The sequence below is a fragment of the Gorilla gorilla genome, chromosome 4 (assembly GCF_029281585.2).
Source record: "Gorilla gorilla gorilla isolate KB3781 chromosome 4, NHGRI_mGorGor1-v2.1_pri, whole genome shotgun sequence".
Lineage (NCBI taxonomy): Eukaryota > Metazoa > Chordata > Mammalia > Primates > Hominidae > Gorilla > Gorilla gorilla.
The window spans coordinates 106,783,374-106,801,597 of record NC_073228.2 but is presented as its reverse complement, the minus strand read 5'-3'; the positions used below and the strand labels follow the sequence as shown (position 1 = coordinate 106,801,597).

The following is an 18,224-nucleotide window of genomic DNA, read 5'->3' as shown; positions in this document are numbered from 1 at the left end:
ACAAGAGACAATGCAAGCCAAGCAAAAGGGGTTTCCCCGTATAAAACCATCAGATCTCGTGAGACTTATTCACTACCACGAGAACAGTATGGGGGAAACTGACCCCATGATTCGATTACGTCCCACTGGGTCCCTCCCATGTCACATGGGAATTGTGGGAGCTACAATTCAAGATGAGATTTGGGTGGGTACACAGCCAAACTATATCAGGTAGTATTGTCATTTTAACAATATGATTTTTTTCAGTCCATGAGCAGGAAATATTTTTCCATTTTTTTGGTGTCATTTTCAATTTCTTTCATCAGTGTTTTGTAGTTCTTGAAGAGATCTTTCATCTCCTTGGTTAAATTTATTCATCAGCATTTTTTTAAGCTATTGTAAATAGGACTGCTTTTTTGATTTCTTTTTCAGCTAGTTCATTATTGGTGTATAAAAATGCTACTGATTTTCACATGTTGAGATTTTGTGTCTTGAAACTTTACTGAATTACTTTATAAGTTCTAAGACTTTTCTTGGAGAAGTCTTAAGGTTTTTCTCTATATAAGATCACGTCATCTACAAAGAGGGACTAATCTGACTTCCTCTTTTCTGATTTGGGTGCCTTTTATTTCTTGTTCTTGCCTGACTGCTTTGGTTAGAACTTCTAGTACTATGTGGAATAAGAATGGTCAAAGTGGCCATCCTTGTCTTATTCCAGTTCTTAAAGGAAAGGCTTTCCTCTTTTCTCCATTCAGTATGATGTCAGCTGTGGGTTTGCTCTACAGGGACTTTATTATGTAGAAGTATATTCCTTCTAGGCCTAATTTATTGAGAGTTTTTGTCATGAAGAAAAATAGAATTTTAGCAAATGCTTTTTCTGCATCTATTGATATGATCATATGGTTTTTGTCCTTCATTCTGTTGATGTGCTGTATCACATTTTTTGATGTTGAACCATCCTCATATCCCAGCAATAAATTTCACTTGCTCATGATGCATTATCTCTTTGATGTGTTTCTGAAGTTGGTTTGATAGTACTGTGTTGAGGATTTTGCATTTATGTTCATCAGAGATACTGGCTTGCTCTTTTCTTTTTTCACTGTATCCTTATCTGGTTTTGAAATCAAGATAATGCTGGTTTCATAGAATAAATTAAGAAGAATTCCCTCTTCTTCCATATTTTGGAATAGTTTGAAAAAATTGTTATTAGTTCTTTATAATTTTGGTAGAATTCAGCAGTACCATCTGGTCCTGGGCTTTTCTTTGATGGGAGATTTTTTTTATTACTGATTCAATCTCATTACCTGTTATTGGTGTGTTCGGGTTTTCTGTTTCTTTCTAGTTCAAGCTTGGTAGGTTATATGCATCCAGGAATTTATTCATTTCCTCTAGGTTTTCTAATTTATTAGCATACAATTGTTGAAAACTGTATGCTAATACAGTTTTCATACAGAAATCAGTATATGTCTAATGATTCTTTATATTTCTGTGGTATTTGTTGCTATGTCACCTTTTTCATTTCTGATTTTATTTATTTGAATCTTCCCTCTTTTTCTTGGTTAGTCTAGCTAGCAGTTTACTCATTTTGTTTATCTTTCAAAAAGCCAACTTTTTTTTCATTGACCTTTGTATTTTTTTAGTCTCTATTTCATTTAGTCCTGCTCTTTTTCTTTCCTTTTACTAATTTTGGGTTTCGTTTGTTCTGCTTCCTAGTTCTTTGAAGTGCATTGTTAAGTTGCTTATTTGACATCCTTCTACTCTTTGATGTAGGTATTTACTGCTACAAACTCCCCTCTTAGCACTGCTTTTGCTATATTCCATAGGTCTTGGTACATTGTGTTTCCATTTTCATTTGTTTCAAAATTTTTTAAATTTCCTTCATAATTTCTTCACTGACCCAATAGTTGGTCATGAGCATTTTGTTTACTTTCCATGTATTTGTACAGCTTCCAAAGTTGTTCTTGTTATTGAATCCTAGTTTTTTCCTTTGTGGTCTAAGAAGATACTTGATATAATTTCTATTTTTAAAATTTTGTTGAGACTTGTTTTATGGCCTAACACATGGTCTATCCTGGAGAATGTTACATGTGCTGATAAAAAGAATGCGCATTCTCCAGCTGTTAGATAAAATGTTCTTTAAATGTCTGTTAGGCCAATTTGGTCTAAAGCGCAGTTTCGATCCAATGTTTATTTTCTGTTTACATGATCTGTCCGATGCTGACAATGGTTGAGGTCCCCAACCATTATTGTGTTGGAGTCTATCTCACCCTTTAGGTCAAATAATATTTCTTTTATATATCTCTGTGCACCAGTGACGCATATGCATATATATTTAGAACTGGTATATCCTCTTGCTGAATTCATCTCTTTGTCATTATATAATGATCATCTTCGTTGTTGTTGTTGTTTTTACCATTCTTAAAGTCTATTTTACCTGATATAACTATAGCTACTCGTGCTTGTTTTTGTTTTTCATTTGCATGAAATATATTTTACTATCCCTTCACTTTCGGTCTTTATGCGTCTTTACAGGTGAAGTGAGTTTTTACGAGCAGCAAATAGTTGGGTTATGTATTTCTCTCCATTAAGGCAGTCTATATATTTTAAGTGAGAAACTTAATCCACTTATATTCAAGGTTATTATCGGTAGGTGAGGATTTATTTTTGTCATTTTGTTAATTGTTTTCTGGTTGTTTGGTATAGCCTTTTTTTCCTTTCTTTCCTACTGTTTATCATTGTGGTTTGATTTTTTTGCAGAGGCAACACTTGAGTCCTTTCTCTTTCTCATTTGTGTGTCTGCTCTGCCACTGAATTTTATTCTTGTGCTTTTGTGATGGTAGATATTGTTGTTTTGCTTATAGAGGTAAAATCTGGGCTTTTTTATGCATTTGTTGTAGGGATGTTCTAATGCTAATGAATTCCCTCAAGTTTTGCTTGTCCGGGAAAACTTTGCTGGGAATAGTATTCTTGGATGAATTGTTTTTTGCTTTTAACACTTTGAGTATATCAATTTACACTGTCTCCCGATCTGTAAGGTTTAAGCTGAGAAAGTTGCTGTTAGTCCGAAGGGGGTTTCCTTATATGTGACTTGATGCTTTACTCTTGATGTTTTTAGAATTTAGTCTCTGTTTTTAACTTTTGAAAATTCCACTATAATGTGTCTTGGAGAAGACCCTTTATGTTGAAGCTATTTGGGGATCACTGGGATTCCTGTATCTGGATATCTGTATCTCTTTCAAAACGGGAAGTTTTCAGCTGTTATTTCATTAAATAGGTTTTCTATGCCTTTGCCCATCTCTACACCTTCTAGAACAATATAGAACAATAAAAATTAGGATATTTGGTCAGTTTACAGTGTCCTATATATCATATTATGTAGGCTTTCTTCATTTAAAAATTTTTTTTCTTTTTAAAATCTCAGGATTTTTTTTTTTTGACAGTCTCACTCTGTCATCCAGGATGGAGTGCAGTGGTGCTATCTTGGCTCACTGCAATCTCCACCTCCTGGGTTCAAGTGATTCTTATGCCTCAGCCTCCTGAGTAGCTGGAATTATATGCACACGCCACCCTGTCTGGCTAGTTTTATTTTTATTATTTTTAGTAGACGTGGGGTTTTGCCATGTTGGCCAGCTGGTCTCAAACTCCTGGCCTCAAGCAATCTACCCGCCTCAGCCTCCTAAACCGTGGGATTACAGGCATAAGCCACTATGCCTGGCCTTACTGGGTTACTTTAAAAGATGTCTTCATATTCAGAAATTCTTCCTTCTGCTTGATCTAGTCTATTGTTGAAGCTCTCAACTGTATTTTTTATTTCATTTGATTAAATTCTTCAGTTCCAGGATTTCTGTTTCACTCTTTTTTATAATATCTCTTTGTCAAATTTCTCATTCAGATCATAAACTGTTTTTCTGAATTCTTTGTATTGTTTATCTGTGTTCTCTTCTATTTTACTGAGCTTCTTTAATATCATTATGTTGAATTCTTTTTCAGGAATTTCATAGATTTCTTTTTTGTTGAGTCTGTTGCTGAAGAATTATTGTGTTCCATTAGAGGTATGTTTCCTTTTCATGTTTCTTGTGTCCTTACATTGATACCTCTATATGTGGTATAACAGTTGCTTCTTCCAGTTTTATAGATTGGGTTTCATAAGGAAAAATGTTTTTCTTTATAGATGAACTATAGTGTTGGTTGAATAGGGTGGTTTGGTTTTACTTCTAAGTGGACACAGTAGTCTCTGTATGATTTCTTTGGCTATAATCAGCATCAGTGGTGTCTCTGAGTTCCTCAGCAGCTTAGGCTGCAGTTTTTAGCAGAAGCTAAGGTGAGGCTTTGCTGAGGACAAGGACACAAGGTGGGTTGATCCTTGGGCCCCACTGGTGGCAACAGTGAGCTGAGCATGACAGGCTTTAGGCCCCTAGGTGGTGTATGAAGGTATCAGTGGTAGCAGGTCCAGGCAGCGTACTCAGGTTCTGGCAGTGGCAGTGGTGGGCTGGATGGGCAGTTAGGTCCTTGGGCCCAGGGGTGGCATGCATGGCATTAGTAAAGGCAGTATCAGCACTGAACCTATTCTCGGATCCCCAAGTCGTACACATGGACACCAGCAGTGGTGGTAGTGGGCGGGAAGGACCAGTCCTCAGGCCCCCATGTGGCTCATGCAGGTGGGTGCTGGCAGCAGTGGTGATGGCAGGCTTGACAGACCCATCCTTAGACCCCTGGGAGGAGTACACAGACATCAGTGGTGGTAGACAGGGCGGGTGAATCCTCAGATCCCTGGACAATGTGTCTGGACTCTGGCAGGCTGGGTTGGTCCCCAGGCCTCAATGATGTGGGCAGGCACTGGCAGGGGCAGTGCTGGGTGGGGAGGAACTGTCTTCAGGCTCTCTCATGGTGTATGTCCATGGGAAATTTAAAACATGGGGTGACATGATTAATGCTGTATTTTTTAAAGTGAACTCTGGAAACAGTATAGGCATTAGATTTAGAAATGACTAGATACATCAACAGATGGATAAGTCATTCCCCCACCAAATGTTTAAAATGATTTCAAAGTTGCTTGAATCTCAGATTGCACTTCATTCATTCTTCTCTCATGTAGTTGTCAAAATTCGGTACTCATTCACCACTCCTGAAACTTCTAGATGGGCTCCAAGGGGAACTCAAAGCTCATGACAATGCAGATATTTAATTGCTTTCATCACGTTCTCAGAGCTCAGAACCGCTACAACTAGACAGAATTCTTCAAGGGCAAGGATCATCCCTTATTCATGGTTTTGTCACCAACTGTCACACAGGGCCTGGCCTACTTACTGTATGGCCTCATAAATGCATTAAACTGAAGTCTATGTTTTAGTCTCTACTTGTTTATGGTATCAATTAGCATTCAAACTCCCCTACAACCTTATAATTCATCTGTACTACCTTTTCACCCATAGCAGAATGCTGAAGATACTATAAGAATACTCAATGAAAATGCTAATTGGCTGATTACTATCAATAAAGACAATAAACACATATAATGGCTTCTGGAACCTTTCTATTCAGTGGCCTACCAACTAAGTACTGGGAGCTAAGTGCCCATGAAGATGCAGAGTTACTATACTTACAGAAAATATGCAATGTCTAAAAAATTGCATTATTTTGGGGTCAAATATGAATTTCATAAAATATTGGAAATACTGTTTAAAGAACTTTAATCTGGCTATGAATGATCTCAGCTATCATATGCCCTTAAACTGGTAAGTGCTTGGAAGTCTGCAAAAAAATATGGACGCATAGGTTGTTTTGAGCCTATCTTCACCAATTACAAAAACACTCATTTGTCACATATTAGAACCCTTGTAGGCTGGAAATGTTCAAGAAGGAAAATTAATGTAAATATCTAGAACATATTTATGAAAATATACACCTCTAGTGAATTTTCAAAACAGTAAAGATGATGTGTAAAAAAATGTATGAAGTCTAACACCATGAGCAACCTGGTTCTTTTAGTACTGAATGTTTGGAAAAATTATATTACATTATTGTTATTTTATTTTAAATTGTCTTTGCACACTTACATTACTTAGCCAAGTGTTCAAAACTTTCAGGATCTGAGTCTCTTTATTAACCAGAAATTCTAGGATAGTTAAAGAAAAACTTCATGGTTTTTTCCTGTGAATATTAGCTAAGTTAATTAATACTTTTGCTTCCAGTGTCACCGTATTTTTAATTATCAGGTAGTTAAAGGCTATTCCCTATACGATGAAATGATCAAGAATAAAGGCAGTGATTTAGGACTAGTGTGTACGTAAGTGGAATTAATATTGATTATTGTTCCAATTCCTGCTCATCATGACATGAGAATCAGAGAATGCTAGAACTGTATCAGAATTATTCCACATAACTGTCTCATTTGACAGGAAAGGAACTTCAGCCTTGAGCCAGACTTTAGGCCTCAATTTCAGGGATAATTACTTTCTAATCCCCAATTAAGAACAATTTAAAATCCTTATTAAAGAAATTATATGATAAAATATATTTGAGTTCTACCTTAAACACTTTTGATGACAGAGAAGTTAAAAATTCTAGTTCAGATTTCTCTTAGTTATTATTTAAGAAATGATTCAATACATGACTAGTTAATGCTACAGATTTCCAGTGTTAGCCTAAAAATTAAATACAAATTTCTTACCCATGACCTTGGGCAAGTCATTCCCAACTTTGTCAGTTGCTCTAAATTCAGATAGCAAATGACAGAATTATTTCAAGCTTGATTGCTTGTTTTTAAAATCTGGAGTTGAGAACATGTTGAGAACATATTACTGGAAACAATACTTTTAGAAAAATAAGGTAAATATGCATTACCTATTGATCCTAGTAGCTTTGATACAAATTTGTTTTTGTTTCTAAAAGATGATTAAAAAGTTGAAAGAACCCCTGAAATCTTAAAATATTTTTCCAATGACATATAACACTTTTTATGATAAAGAAATTATATTACTCTATAAAGAATCCTTACATCCTTACATTTATTATAAATAAAGGTTAATGTACAGCCGCATATCCTGCCATATATTCAGAAAAAGAAGTTATTACTTTTAGAAAAAAATTAAATACTACTATTCAAATTGCATCAATTAATCATGAAAAAGATTAATAAATTACACTTTTCCAGAAAGAGATTAATATTAGTGATCACTGTTGCATTCACATGAAATTATTAATAAATATTTGAAAGGGCAATCATTTATCTGTGTTACCTAAAGACTAACAGACCTAAAGTTGAGCAAAAAATTCAAACCCAGAACTATGAATTAATTTCAGTGTAACAAGGCTCTTCACATTTAATTTTAAGAAATAAAACTGAAAAAAATCGCTAGAAGACTTCAACAAAAACAAAATATGGTGCTTGCTTTTTCTGTACTTGTAAATTTTCATCTTTTGAGAAAAGGATGTCTTATTTTGGTCAGGGATTGTTATTCATCAGAAATGCCAGCAATAACTATAATTAACTAAAACTATTGTAGAAATATTTATACCAAAGTAAGAAAGAAAACAAGAATTAATTATAATGCTTCATTTAATGGGAGTGAAGTGAGGAAGAGATTTACCATATAAATAGGGGCTCAAAAGCATTAGCAGTATTCTTTTCCTTTTTAAAGTTTCTTTAATTGCAAGTGAGATTTTCATATTGGTCATATTGGTCAAACTGGCTGAATACTAACCAGGAAACCATGACCAATACACCTATAATACCTATAGTTATTACAATTGTAGCCTGAGATAATCAGATGACTAGAAAAAAATCATCTTCCTATTTGTATATCTAGGGTGTGTGTGTGTGTGTGTGTGTGTGTGTGTGTGTGTGTGTGTGTGTGTGTGTGATGCAGAATAACAGAGTGATTAAGAAGCAAGACTTGGGAGCAAGTCTGCCTGGCTTGGCATCTTGGTTTCTTGAGCTGTGGAATTTTGGACACGTGACTTAACCTTTCATCACTTTCTTCCTCTCTAATGAATCAATGCATCTAAAACACTAAGCTTGGCTCAAATTAAGTGCTATGTATAGGTGTTTTTTTTTTAACCATTCTCCTCCCCTCAGAGATCAAAATTCAGCCAACTGAATGATTTATTTTACCCTGAAAATTCTGCAAGACTTGAACCTAGAGGTCAGGCTATGACTGAAATATAAGAATGGACTCTGAAATTAAGTATAAGTTGTTCATGGAAATGAAGAAAAAACTAAATGTATCATAAGAATAATTGAACACCTTCTGAATCCTCTTATCTGATCAGAATTGTCACACAAATACAGGTGTATTTTCTCACATACAGAGGTTTGTAATACATACTGAATCAGGCTTCCACATGCAAGTATGTGGTAGTCCAATCAAATCTGCCACTAGAATAGTTAGTTCTACTTTTTAAATGTTCAATGAGTCTAGTTTCCAGAGGGCAACTAGAATAAAGATACCTAAGATTTTGTTTCTACTCTATTAATGCTATCTCTATCTAAACTGTTAATGATAGAAAGTAAACTATACTAAGTTTAAAAAGAAGTGCATCTGCTTCTTAGTTTATTGAGGTTAGCATTTTCACACTGTATGTCATATATCACATGCAAATATCAAGGTAGATCAATGTATGTGATCAGATGTTTGAAGAGCCACAAGTTCCCATTGTGATAAAACACTGCCAAGTCACTTTTTTCTCAACTTATCAACTTAGAGTGCCAAATTTTGCTGCTTTCCTGCATACTGCAAGAAAATTCTGTCTCACAAATGCTGCTTAAGATCAAATAATTATCAACTTAGAGTGCCAAATTTTGCTGCTTTCCTGCATACTGCAAGAAAATTCTGTCTCACAAATGCTGCTTAAGATCAAATAATCAATATTTATACTTTGGTATTTCATTTTTAAAAATCTCAATCTAACATAACATGACAGCAATGGTAGCAATAATAGTCACAATTGTTAATGTACTATAACATTTTTAAATGCTTTCTGCATGCCGACACTGTTCAAAGCACTTTGCATGTATAATATCATTTGACCCTCACTTGAACTCTGCGAGGAGTATACTATTATAATCCTCATTTTATAGATGAGAAAACTAAAGCCCAGAGAATTTTTTTATACTTGCCTAGAGACCACATAGAAAACTGTATAGCTGGAATTCAAAGCCACCAGGCAGTCGGGTACCTGGACCTGCAATATTCTACATTATACTGTCTCCATGAAGTAGTTTCCAAATTTGATTTTGGCCACATACAGACCTGCTTTTGGGGAAGCTGTATTTTGTGTGTGTGTGTGTGTGTGTGTGTGTGTGTGTGGGCGCACATGCATGTGTGTGTTGGGAAGCCTGTGACTATTACCTCCTACTTGATGGGTCTCCTTTCAAACAACAGTTTGAAAACCTCTGGTCTAGTGTATCTGAACTTGTCCAGGAAGTTTCTGTTGCTAATGCTGTTTTCACAATTGTTCAGAGTTTTCAGATCTTCACCAAAAGTCATGAAGATAAAACCTAAAAAAAATGCTATTCGCAGATATTTGTACTCCTAGAGATACAATAAGACACAGTATTTAACTGTCTTGTTCTGGGGAACGATAAGGACTTTCTCAGCTGGGCTAAGTCAGAAGATATCATCCTATTTAGTCTTCTTCATGTAGCTTGGTGACCACTGATATCCAACCCATAACGAGGTGGAGAACCCAGTTTTAAAGGCAGATGCCAGGGTGGAAAACAAGTGGAATCCTGACCAAACTAAAGGTTCAGAAAATAGTATGGTTTTTGAAACCCTCAGGTGTTCCTAGGCCTACCATATAGTCACACCCAGATTTTTGAGCTGATCTATTAATTTCACCTTTGAACCCTCAGGTCAACTGGATGGGCTTCATCATCATATTACAGTTCCAACACATAGACCAACTGATGAAATCTAAAATACTGCTGCAGAAAACACCATTGTGTTAGATTATGCTGGTGTCAACAACTGGGGACATCGGATCAGGGTTCTGAATAGAAATCTCCATCTTCTAAGCAGTGAGGGTCCAGTGTTCTTGGGAAGTTTATCTTAATTGGGCAAGCTCATTAGGACCTCTTTGATTGAGCACAACTGTATTGAAATGTAAGAAACTAGAAGATGCACATTGGAAATAATAAAGTCCAAGTTTCAGATTTAGATCTGTGACCTCATTCAAATAGGTTAACTTCTGGCTTCAGCTTCTTTATTTGAAAATTAACAATAGATGTCAAAGATATCTGAAATAAGTATGAGCTATAATATTAAGCAACAGACCAGCCTGACATTTTTGTTTTTATAATCATCTCATATAAAAAGTTACTTTCTTCTATGCAGCAAATACAATTCCTTATAGTAAATTAGGCACTTAGGGAAACAGTTAATTCCTCCGACCATTAGGCTCATTCTCAGCTTTGCCTGGAGTAAAGAAAGGGTATGAAAGAAACAATGGAAAATTATCCATCAAATTTATTCTCTTTGACTATAACCTGAGGACTAGACATTAATTAGATTACTAATAAGTTTTATTAGGGCCTTATATGCTAATAACTTCCTACTTTATTTTTTGCAAAATGGAAGCTTCCCAAGGATAGGTTTTCCTCTGGCTTACCCAAAGGAATGAAACAGCATCGATTAAAGTTAGATATTACACTGCATTACAGTAAATGGTGAAAGAGAATTAAGAAAAAGCCTTTTAGAAACAGCTTACCTAAATATGAGTTTTTCTGTTTTGCATTTTAGTTTTTAAAAGTTTTTGTAATTAGAGTAGTGAAATAACATTAAATTATTTTAGAAAGGAAATACATGTTCCTTTCTTAATTTGCAGTTGTGCTGTATGTTTCTATGACTCATTGTTATTCACGTCAGTGACATTCACAGGAAGGAAATTTCCCTAAACAGATACTAGAGAAGCATTTTTCTCTTGAGCACTACCATTTGACCACTTTGGAAAGTATGAGGATATTTGCCAAGTACATGCACTTGGGTATTTTAAGGATTTATTTCATAGAAAAACTGAGTAAGTTTCAGAAATGCGATATCTTAAGTCAAATTCTGACTGGGACACTGACACTCTTGATGCCTACAAATGACCATGATATCATTTCAAATCTAAGAATAACAATGACAAGTCATGGAATAAATAAAGCATGCTGCAACTCACATTTCACACATGAACACAATTGTATTCCCACCAAAGAGGCTCTTTTCCCTTTTATATTTCCATGGTGTCTGGGTTACAATTCACTGTCCTTAAAATATAAGTTCAGGCAGACATTCCTGTGTGTTTTGAAATGGACAGGGGCATGATAAACTGCAAATTTCTAGGCATCATACTCAGAAATGCTGATTCAGTTGTTCTTTGATAAGATTCAGGGTCTAAATTTTTCTTACGCATCCTAGGTGATTCTGAGGCAAGGAGGTCCAGGGACCACCTCATGAGAAACACAGTTTTATTTGTCAAATCCAGAATGAGTTAGAGCAGGGCTGATCCTGTTTAAACATGAAAAGTTAAAAATCCAGGTTCCAGTTAACATCTCACAGAAACCATTAGGCCAGTACCAATGGACTATGCTTTGAAACTCTCATGTGAGCAAAAGGCACTGCATGCTAATTTTTTTTCAATTATAAATAAAAATCAGCTGGGTGTTGAATAATTTATGGCCTCCTACAAAGCTGAATTTGAAAACATCAAGCTGGCAGCCTGTGCCATTCCAACCCACACATGGACAGCTGCCATGCACGCATATCCGTTACTTTTTTGGAGATTATCTCCACATGCTGTATTATCTGGCTTTCCACATTAGCAAGTAACATGAAACACAATCAATATCACAGAGGCCACAACACAATTAAAGACAAAGATGAGGCATCCATAGCTTGCTGGTACGGAAACCTGAAGGGAATAAGGTATTTTCCTCTACTTATGGAAGCCTATTTGGGCTAGAAATAAAGATAAATCTGATAGTTATTGACTTACTAGAGGTCCCTTCAGAAATACTCAACTTTCCAATTAAGATTGTAATTTAAATGAAACTTAAGAAATCAAAATCATAAAAATGGTTATATTTTACAAGTCAACTGGATGAGAATGTTGAAAGTGTAAGATTCATTTGAGAGGAATTTAATTACCTTACAAGGAAACAGTATATGAGCATTTCTTAAACTGGGACTTTACATATCAGGTTTTGAATTTTCAATGTATTTCCATTGAGCAAAATGAAAAATATTCAATTGTAAGAATTTTTATCCTGAATTTCATATGCCTCCTTTCCCCAAATGATCCAAATATTTTTTGGTCCTTGTAGTTCTGGCTCACCAATAGAACAGACACTAAATTTATGCAGTAATAGACCAAAACCAAAACAAAAAAAAATCTTCAAAGATGTTATCTGATAGCCCAAATCTGAGTAATATTTTTTCTAATGATAAGTCCTTTTCATTGATGAATTTTTTCACCCATTAATTCTTATTCCCTTCAGGTTTTGCTAACGTGGATTGTAGCATTTCACACTTTATTGCTTAAAAGAAACCCTACACGCACCTCCTGTGTGTTCTGGTTCCCAGGTGCCTTCACCAGGTGGGGGCTGCTGTAATGAGAAAACTCTGCTCTCTGGTGGCCTCAAGGTAGATACTAGTCTGTGGAATTTGTGAATTCTGTCTCTGACAAGAATAGCATTACCCCTCTCATGTTCTGCACCCTCTCTGGCATCAGATCGACCAAGATCCTTTTTTTGGACTACATTTGCAATCTCAGCTACCAGGTCTGACTCTGAGTCTGCCTTTTCTGTAGGATTATATTTGTGCACATGAACAACATCTTCCCTTTCTCCTAGCAGCTTGGAAAGTAGTGAATAGAAATCACCTGTGGAAAAAAGAGAAGAGATAAGGGCGTGGAGGGTAGATAAGATTGCAAAATTTACAAAATTTGGTGCTTTAAAAAATATCTACTCATTTCTCATAATAAATAAGAGAGAAGTTTGCACTCAGACTTTTAAGCATAGGAGGAAAAAAAAAGAGAAAAATTTCTAGACCAATGAAATACTTTATTTCATATATCATCTATTTCTTTATGTATAACATCTATTGACATATTAGTAGAAAAAATAATGCTTATGTAATTGCATGGCACATTTCAATAAATGGTTTTCAAAGTATAGTTTAATTGATACGGAAATTAAGAGCTCATCAGATTTCTAAAATAAAATATCATCAGTAGCTACATTAGATAACAGCTATCTGCACAAGAAACTCTTTGCAGTTGTCTTTAAAAACCTATTGAAGTGCAAGCCACAAGAAATGAAATATACATTTCTTGAGCAGGAAATATACATTTCCTGTAAAACACAAGTAAATACGTATCCATTTGACAACTGGGAAACCTAAATTTTATTATTATTTTGTTAGCAGTGCTACTGTAAGCTCTAGTTGTTCCTCTTAAACAAAAAATGAGCAAGTGAGAAAAATAATTTTTTGAGCAAAGGATACTTTTAAATCAGCTTCAAACAAAGGAAAGATTTTAATAAACTGATATCATTAGGGTGATTCATCACTAAAATGCATTCTATGCCTTCCTGTATTAAGGAGTAAACTTGGGTATGAGACTCCAATTCTATGAAAGCAAATTATTTGTAAAATATTATCACATATACAAAATATGACTACAGAAAGTTCATGAAGTATTTTAACCCTCATCATTTCCACGATGACTTCAAATCCATTTATATCAACTGTGTGAATGGTAAACATATTCTCAATGAAAACACAAATCTGCTCTCCTACACCAAACCCAAGGGCAACCACCAGTTCTTCCTTTTCCTCATCCTATACTAGGTGCTGCTAATGATGAAATTACTTACGACTATGGAGTCCTGTTGCTTATGTTTTAATTATATTTACAGCACAATTAGAAAACATTTATAAAATCTCTTTTCATGACCATTAGGAAATGAAAGTGATAACTGGTTTAGCCATGATGTATTTCACTGAAGAATATATTATTAAGAAAGTGGTGCAAGGGGAGATGAAGTCTTTCCAAAATGATGCTAAGAGATTCTGTCATGTTTACAAATAGTCTTGGTTTAATGTTTCAAAGTAGGTTTTCAATTCTTGCCAGTGAAATCAGCTTATCCCAGGTGAAATCTTCAATCAGAAAATAATTACCAAGTAATAGGGCCAATCTCAGTAAAATAAACAAAGCAAATTATAAGTCAACCAAATCTGTTAGGGCACAGTGGCATTCTGCCTCACAGAAGAAAAATTAATACAGTTCATTACTGCTAAATTCTCATGTACCACACATTAAATATAAATAGTTTCATATGCTTGTACAATGAAACGTCTTATTTAGGAAATAAAATACAAGAGTATTTCAGGGAGAGATAAACCATTATTTAAAAACTTGAGGCTGGGAGTGGAGGCTTACATTTGTAATCCCAGCACTTTGGGAGGCCCAGGCAGGAGGATCGCTTGAGCCCAGGAGCTCGAGACCAGCCTGGGCAACAGAGTGAGACCCCATCTCTCTAAGAAATAAAAAAATTAGCTGGGTGTGGTGGCATTCAATTATAGTCCTCACCACTTGGGAGGCTAAAGTGGGAGGACTGCTTGAGCTCAGGAGTTCAAGGCTGCAGTGAGCTATGATCACGCCACTGTACTCCAGCCTGAGTGACAGAGACAGACCTCATCTCAAAAAAATTAAAATTAAATAAAAACTTGAATCCATATGTTTAAGCTATTAATTGTTATTGAGACAGGGTCTCTCTCTTTCGCTCAGGCTGGAGTACAGTGGCACAATCTTGGCTCACTGCAACCTCTGTGTTTAGGGTAATCTTGATGGAGGAAGACAGGTTCAGAACTATGCATAGTCATTCAGGTTTGTAAGAGGAAATCTAAAAGCTGTGATAAAATACCAAAGGTAGAGCACTCCAGCTCATGTGAATTTATCATTTAAAATTGTTATTGGGTTAGGAAAGCAAAAATTGTTAAAATAATGTAACAGGCTTGGCTGCACACAGTTGCACAGGCCTTGCCAGAATAAAGTTTCAGAGCAGAATCTGTACAAACATCTCGTTACATGAGAGAGAGACCACTAGATGGCTACCTCTTACATTCCTATGTGCAAACCAGAAAGAGTTTTTTCCTCTTCTAGTGTACTAGATATAATATGGAATCCTGAAATGTTAACCAATTTTCTTAGTCACATTAAGATGTTTATTTAGAAAATACATCTAATGAATATAACAGATGAAGTAGAACATAAATAAAGCAAGTTGGTGGTCCTGACCCCTGTGTCATCTCTCAATGTTTCCTTTTTCTTTTCAGTTTATGTTCCACTCATATTGGCTTTTCATTTCCTTGAATATCAACTCTAAGAAGATATTGTTTCTTCTGCCTGGACCACTCCCTCCACACTAATAAACTAGCTCCTCAACTTTCAGATCTTAGGTGTCACATCAAAAAAGCCTTCCTTGACAATTCAACTCAGGGGTCTCTGCTGGGTGCACCTATATATAGCACTCTGGTCTTTCCCTGTATGGCAACTCCTCAATTCAAATACACATCAAACCCTATTTCTGTGCCTCTAAGAAATTCTACTTTGTGCCTTTAAGTAAATTCTACTTAACTTAATAAAGATAGTGACAATAACCTTTAGAAATTACTTTGTAGATTTAAAGAAGACAGTTAATATTAAAATACCCAGTCCAGTACATATCATAAAGTAGGTGCCACTAAATTATAGCTATTATAATTACTGACTGAAAAAACAAACTAATTGCAACATGCATCTGCTTCAACCTGTGGCTTATATAATATTTTAAAAATCAGCTCCTTTTTCCTAGTCAAGCATTTGGATTTTTGTAATAGAAACCAAAAGCCCTTTTAGGGCTGGGCACGATGGCTCATGCCTGTAATCCCAGCATTGGGAGGCCAAGGCGGGCGGATTACTTGAGGTCAGGAGTTTGAGAACAGCCTGGCCTACATGGTGAAACCCCATCTCTACTAAAAATACAAAAATTAGCCAGGTGTGGTGGTGGGCACCTGTAATCCCAGCTACTTAGGAGGCAGAGGCACGAGAATTGCTTGAACCCCAGAGGCAGAGTTTGCAGTGAGCTGAGATCGCGCCACTGCACTCCAGCCTGGGAGACAGAGCGAGACTCAGTCTCAAAAAATAAATAAGTAAAAAAATAAAATTTAAAAAAAGCCCTTTTAGGTTCCTAGCCCTCTATTTTCTTAATAAGTCACTGTGGCTACTACAGCTAATTGGTTACTGGCTTTGCCAAAGGAGGCTGTATCTGTACCTTCTCCATCCCTTTTAGCGTATCTTTGGAAAAAGAACTCTCTCTACTCCACTGTTCTGAATGCCATTCCTCCAGAATTCCCTAAAGCCTCTCCTGTCTTCTCTCTTTTCTTTTTTATTAATAAATACAACTTCTTTACCTCATATCTGACTCACAGGCTATACATACACTAACTTAGGGCTTGAGTTGTTGTGGAGGTGGGGAGAGACTCTCCTCTGACATAACATATCCTTCAGGCTTTTCCATCTTCTCTCTTCCTTTACAAGCTCCAACACTGTCCAAAAGAATTTTCTGTAATAATGGATGTAATCTATGTCTGCACTGTCCAACCTAATAGCTGCTAGACAGACACATGGGGCTGAGTACTTTGTAAATGGCTAGTGCACCTGAGAAATTTAATTTTTAATTTTTTACTTTGAATTAATTTATATTCAAAACATAAATATTTTCACCTAGTGTTTACCATATTGGATGGTGCAGGGCTACTTGCTGATTCATTCTTCCTTACATCCTTTTCCCTCCCTAAATTGGATGCATTTCTTTCCACTTCCTATTTCACCATTGTATGACTTCTCCAAGAGGTAAGGGATCCTAATTGCCAATGCTAATAGACTCTTTATTTTGATCTACTGGGAGGCTGTAGCCCTGTTGAAAGTTCCCTTCAGAACCTCTCTCCTTATAATGTTGTTCTTTACAGGTCTTCTCCACCTATCATCTGTGCTTCCTCTTTTTACCGTCCATCATGTAAAAAATGCTGGTGTTTCGGGAAGTCTGTCCCTGAAACATTTTTCCCCTGGCTAAAGCCTCTTCCTACTAAGTGATCTCAGTCACTTACAAAACTTAAGCTACCACCTCCAGGCACATGACTACCAAGCCTGGAGCTCTCCTAACACCAAACTGGTGTTACAAAACTGTCTTCTGGAAAATCCCACTTGGATGTCTGTCTGTCTCATTTGAACTTAAAATGTCTAAAATGGAGCTCTTAATCTTCTCACCATATTTTAACCTTTTAATAGTGTCTCTCTTAGTGATGACACTTTTTTTGAGTAAATCAACTCAGAAAACTATGTTCTTCTCTCTCTAACCGGTGAATCACAAGGTCCAACCTAGGCTGATTTGCAACATCAACTTTTCCCTCCTTACCACCAGTACTCATTTGGGAATCTTATCCTTTGATTGTCATAGTGAAAGACTCTTCTCCGTCCTCAGAAAGGACCCCCATCTCTGCTCTGGATGACAGAATCCGTCTAGGATGGTATTAAAAGTGGCTCTACCTCTACGGAACTGATGTGTGATTGATGGCACCCTACCCACCTTGGACACTCCTGGGTTATATCCCCATAGCTACCTTTTCTGCAGCTCTGTTCAGCTATATATTTCTGAGTGGTATTTTCTTTTCTTTTTTCCACTGGACTAACTTTGATTTTGATTTGTGGCATTTTTTATTATACTTTAAGTTCTGGGATACATGTGCAGAATGTGCAGGTTTGTTACATAGGTATCCACGTGCCATGGTTGTTTGCTGCACCCATCAACCCGTCATCTACATTAGGTATTCCTCCTAATGCTATCCCTCCCCTAGCCCCCTACCCCCTGACAGGCACTGGTGTGTGATGTTCCCCTCCCTGTTCCCAAGTGTTCTCATTGTTCACCTCCCACTTATGAGTGAGAACATGCGGTGTTTGGTTTTCTGTTCCTGTGTTAGTTTGCTGAGAATGATATTTCCAGCTTCATCCATGTCCCTGCAAAGGACATGAACTCATCCTTTTTTATGGCTGCATAGTAGTCCATGGTGTATATGTGCCACATTTTCTTTATCCAGTGCATCATTGATGGGCATTTGGGTTGGTTCCAAGTCTTCGCTATTGGGAATAGTGCTGCAATAAACGTATGTGTGCATGTGTCTTTACAGTAGAATGATTTAAAATCCTTGGGTATATTCTGGGTGGTA

At 36.2% G+C, this 18,224-nt stretch overlaps 1 protein-coding gene across 16 annotated transcripts in view; it reads right to left on the bottom strand.

Annotated features, from left to right (window-relative positions):
- PAM (peptidylglycine alpha-amidating monooxygenase) overlaps positions 1 to 18,224 on the bottom strand; it is a 277,732-nt gene that overhangs the window by 43,068 nt on the left and 216,440 nt on the right. For 8 of the 16 annotated variants that reach the window (XM_055387323.2, XM_055387319.2, XM_019027797.4 and 5 more), the window contains one exon: positions 12,520 to 12,840. The exons of the other annotated variants lie outside the window; for them this stretch is intronic. In XM_055387323.2, the coding sequence (XP_055243298.1) occupies positions 12,520 to 12,840 (321 nt within the window). The remainder of the gene's footprint in view (positions 1 to 12,519; positions 12,841 to 18,224) is intronic. 16 annotated transcript variants of the gene reach the window in all.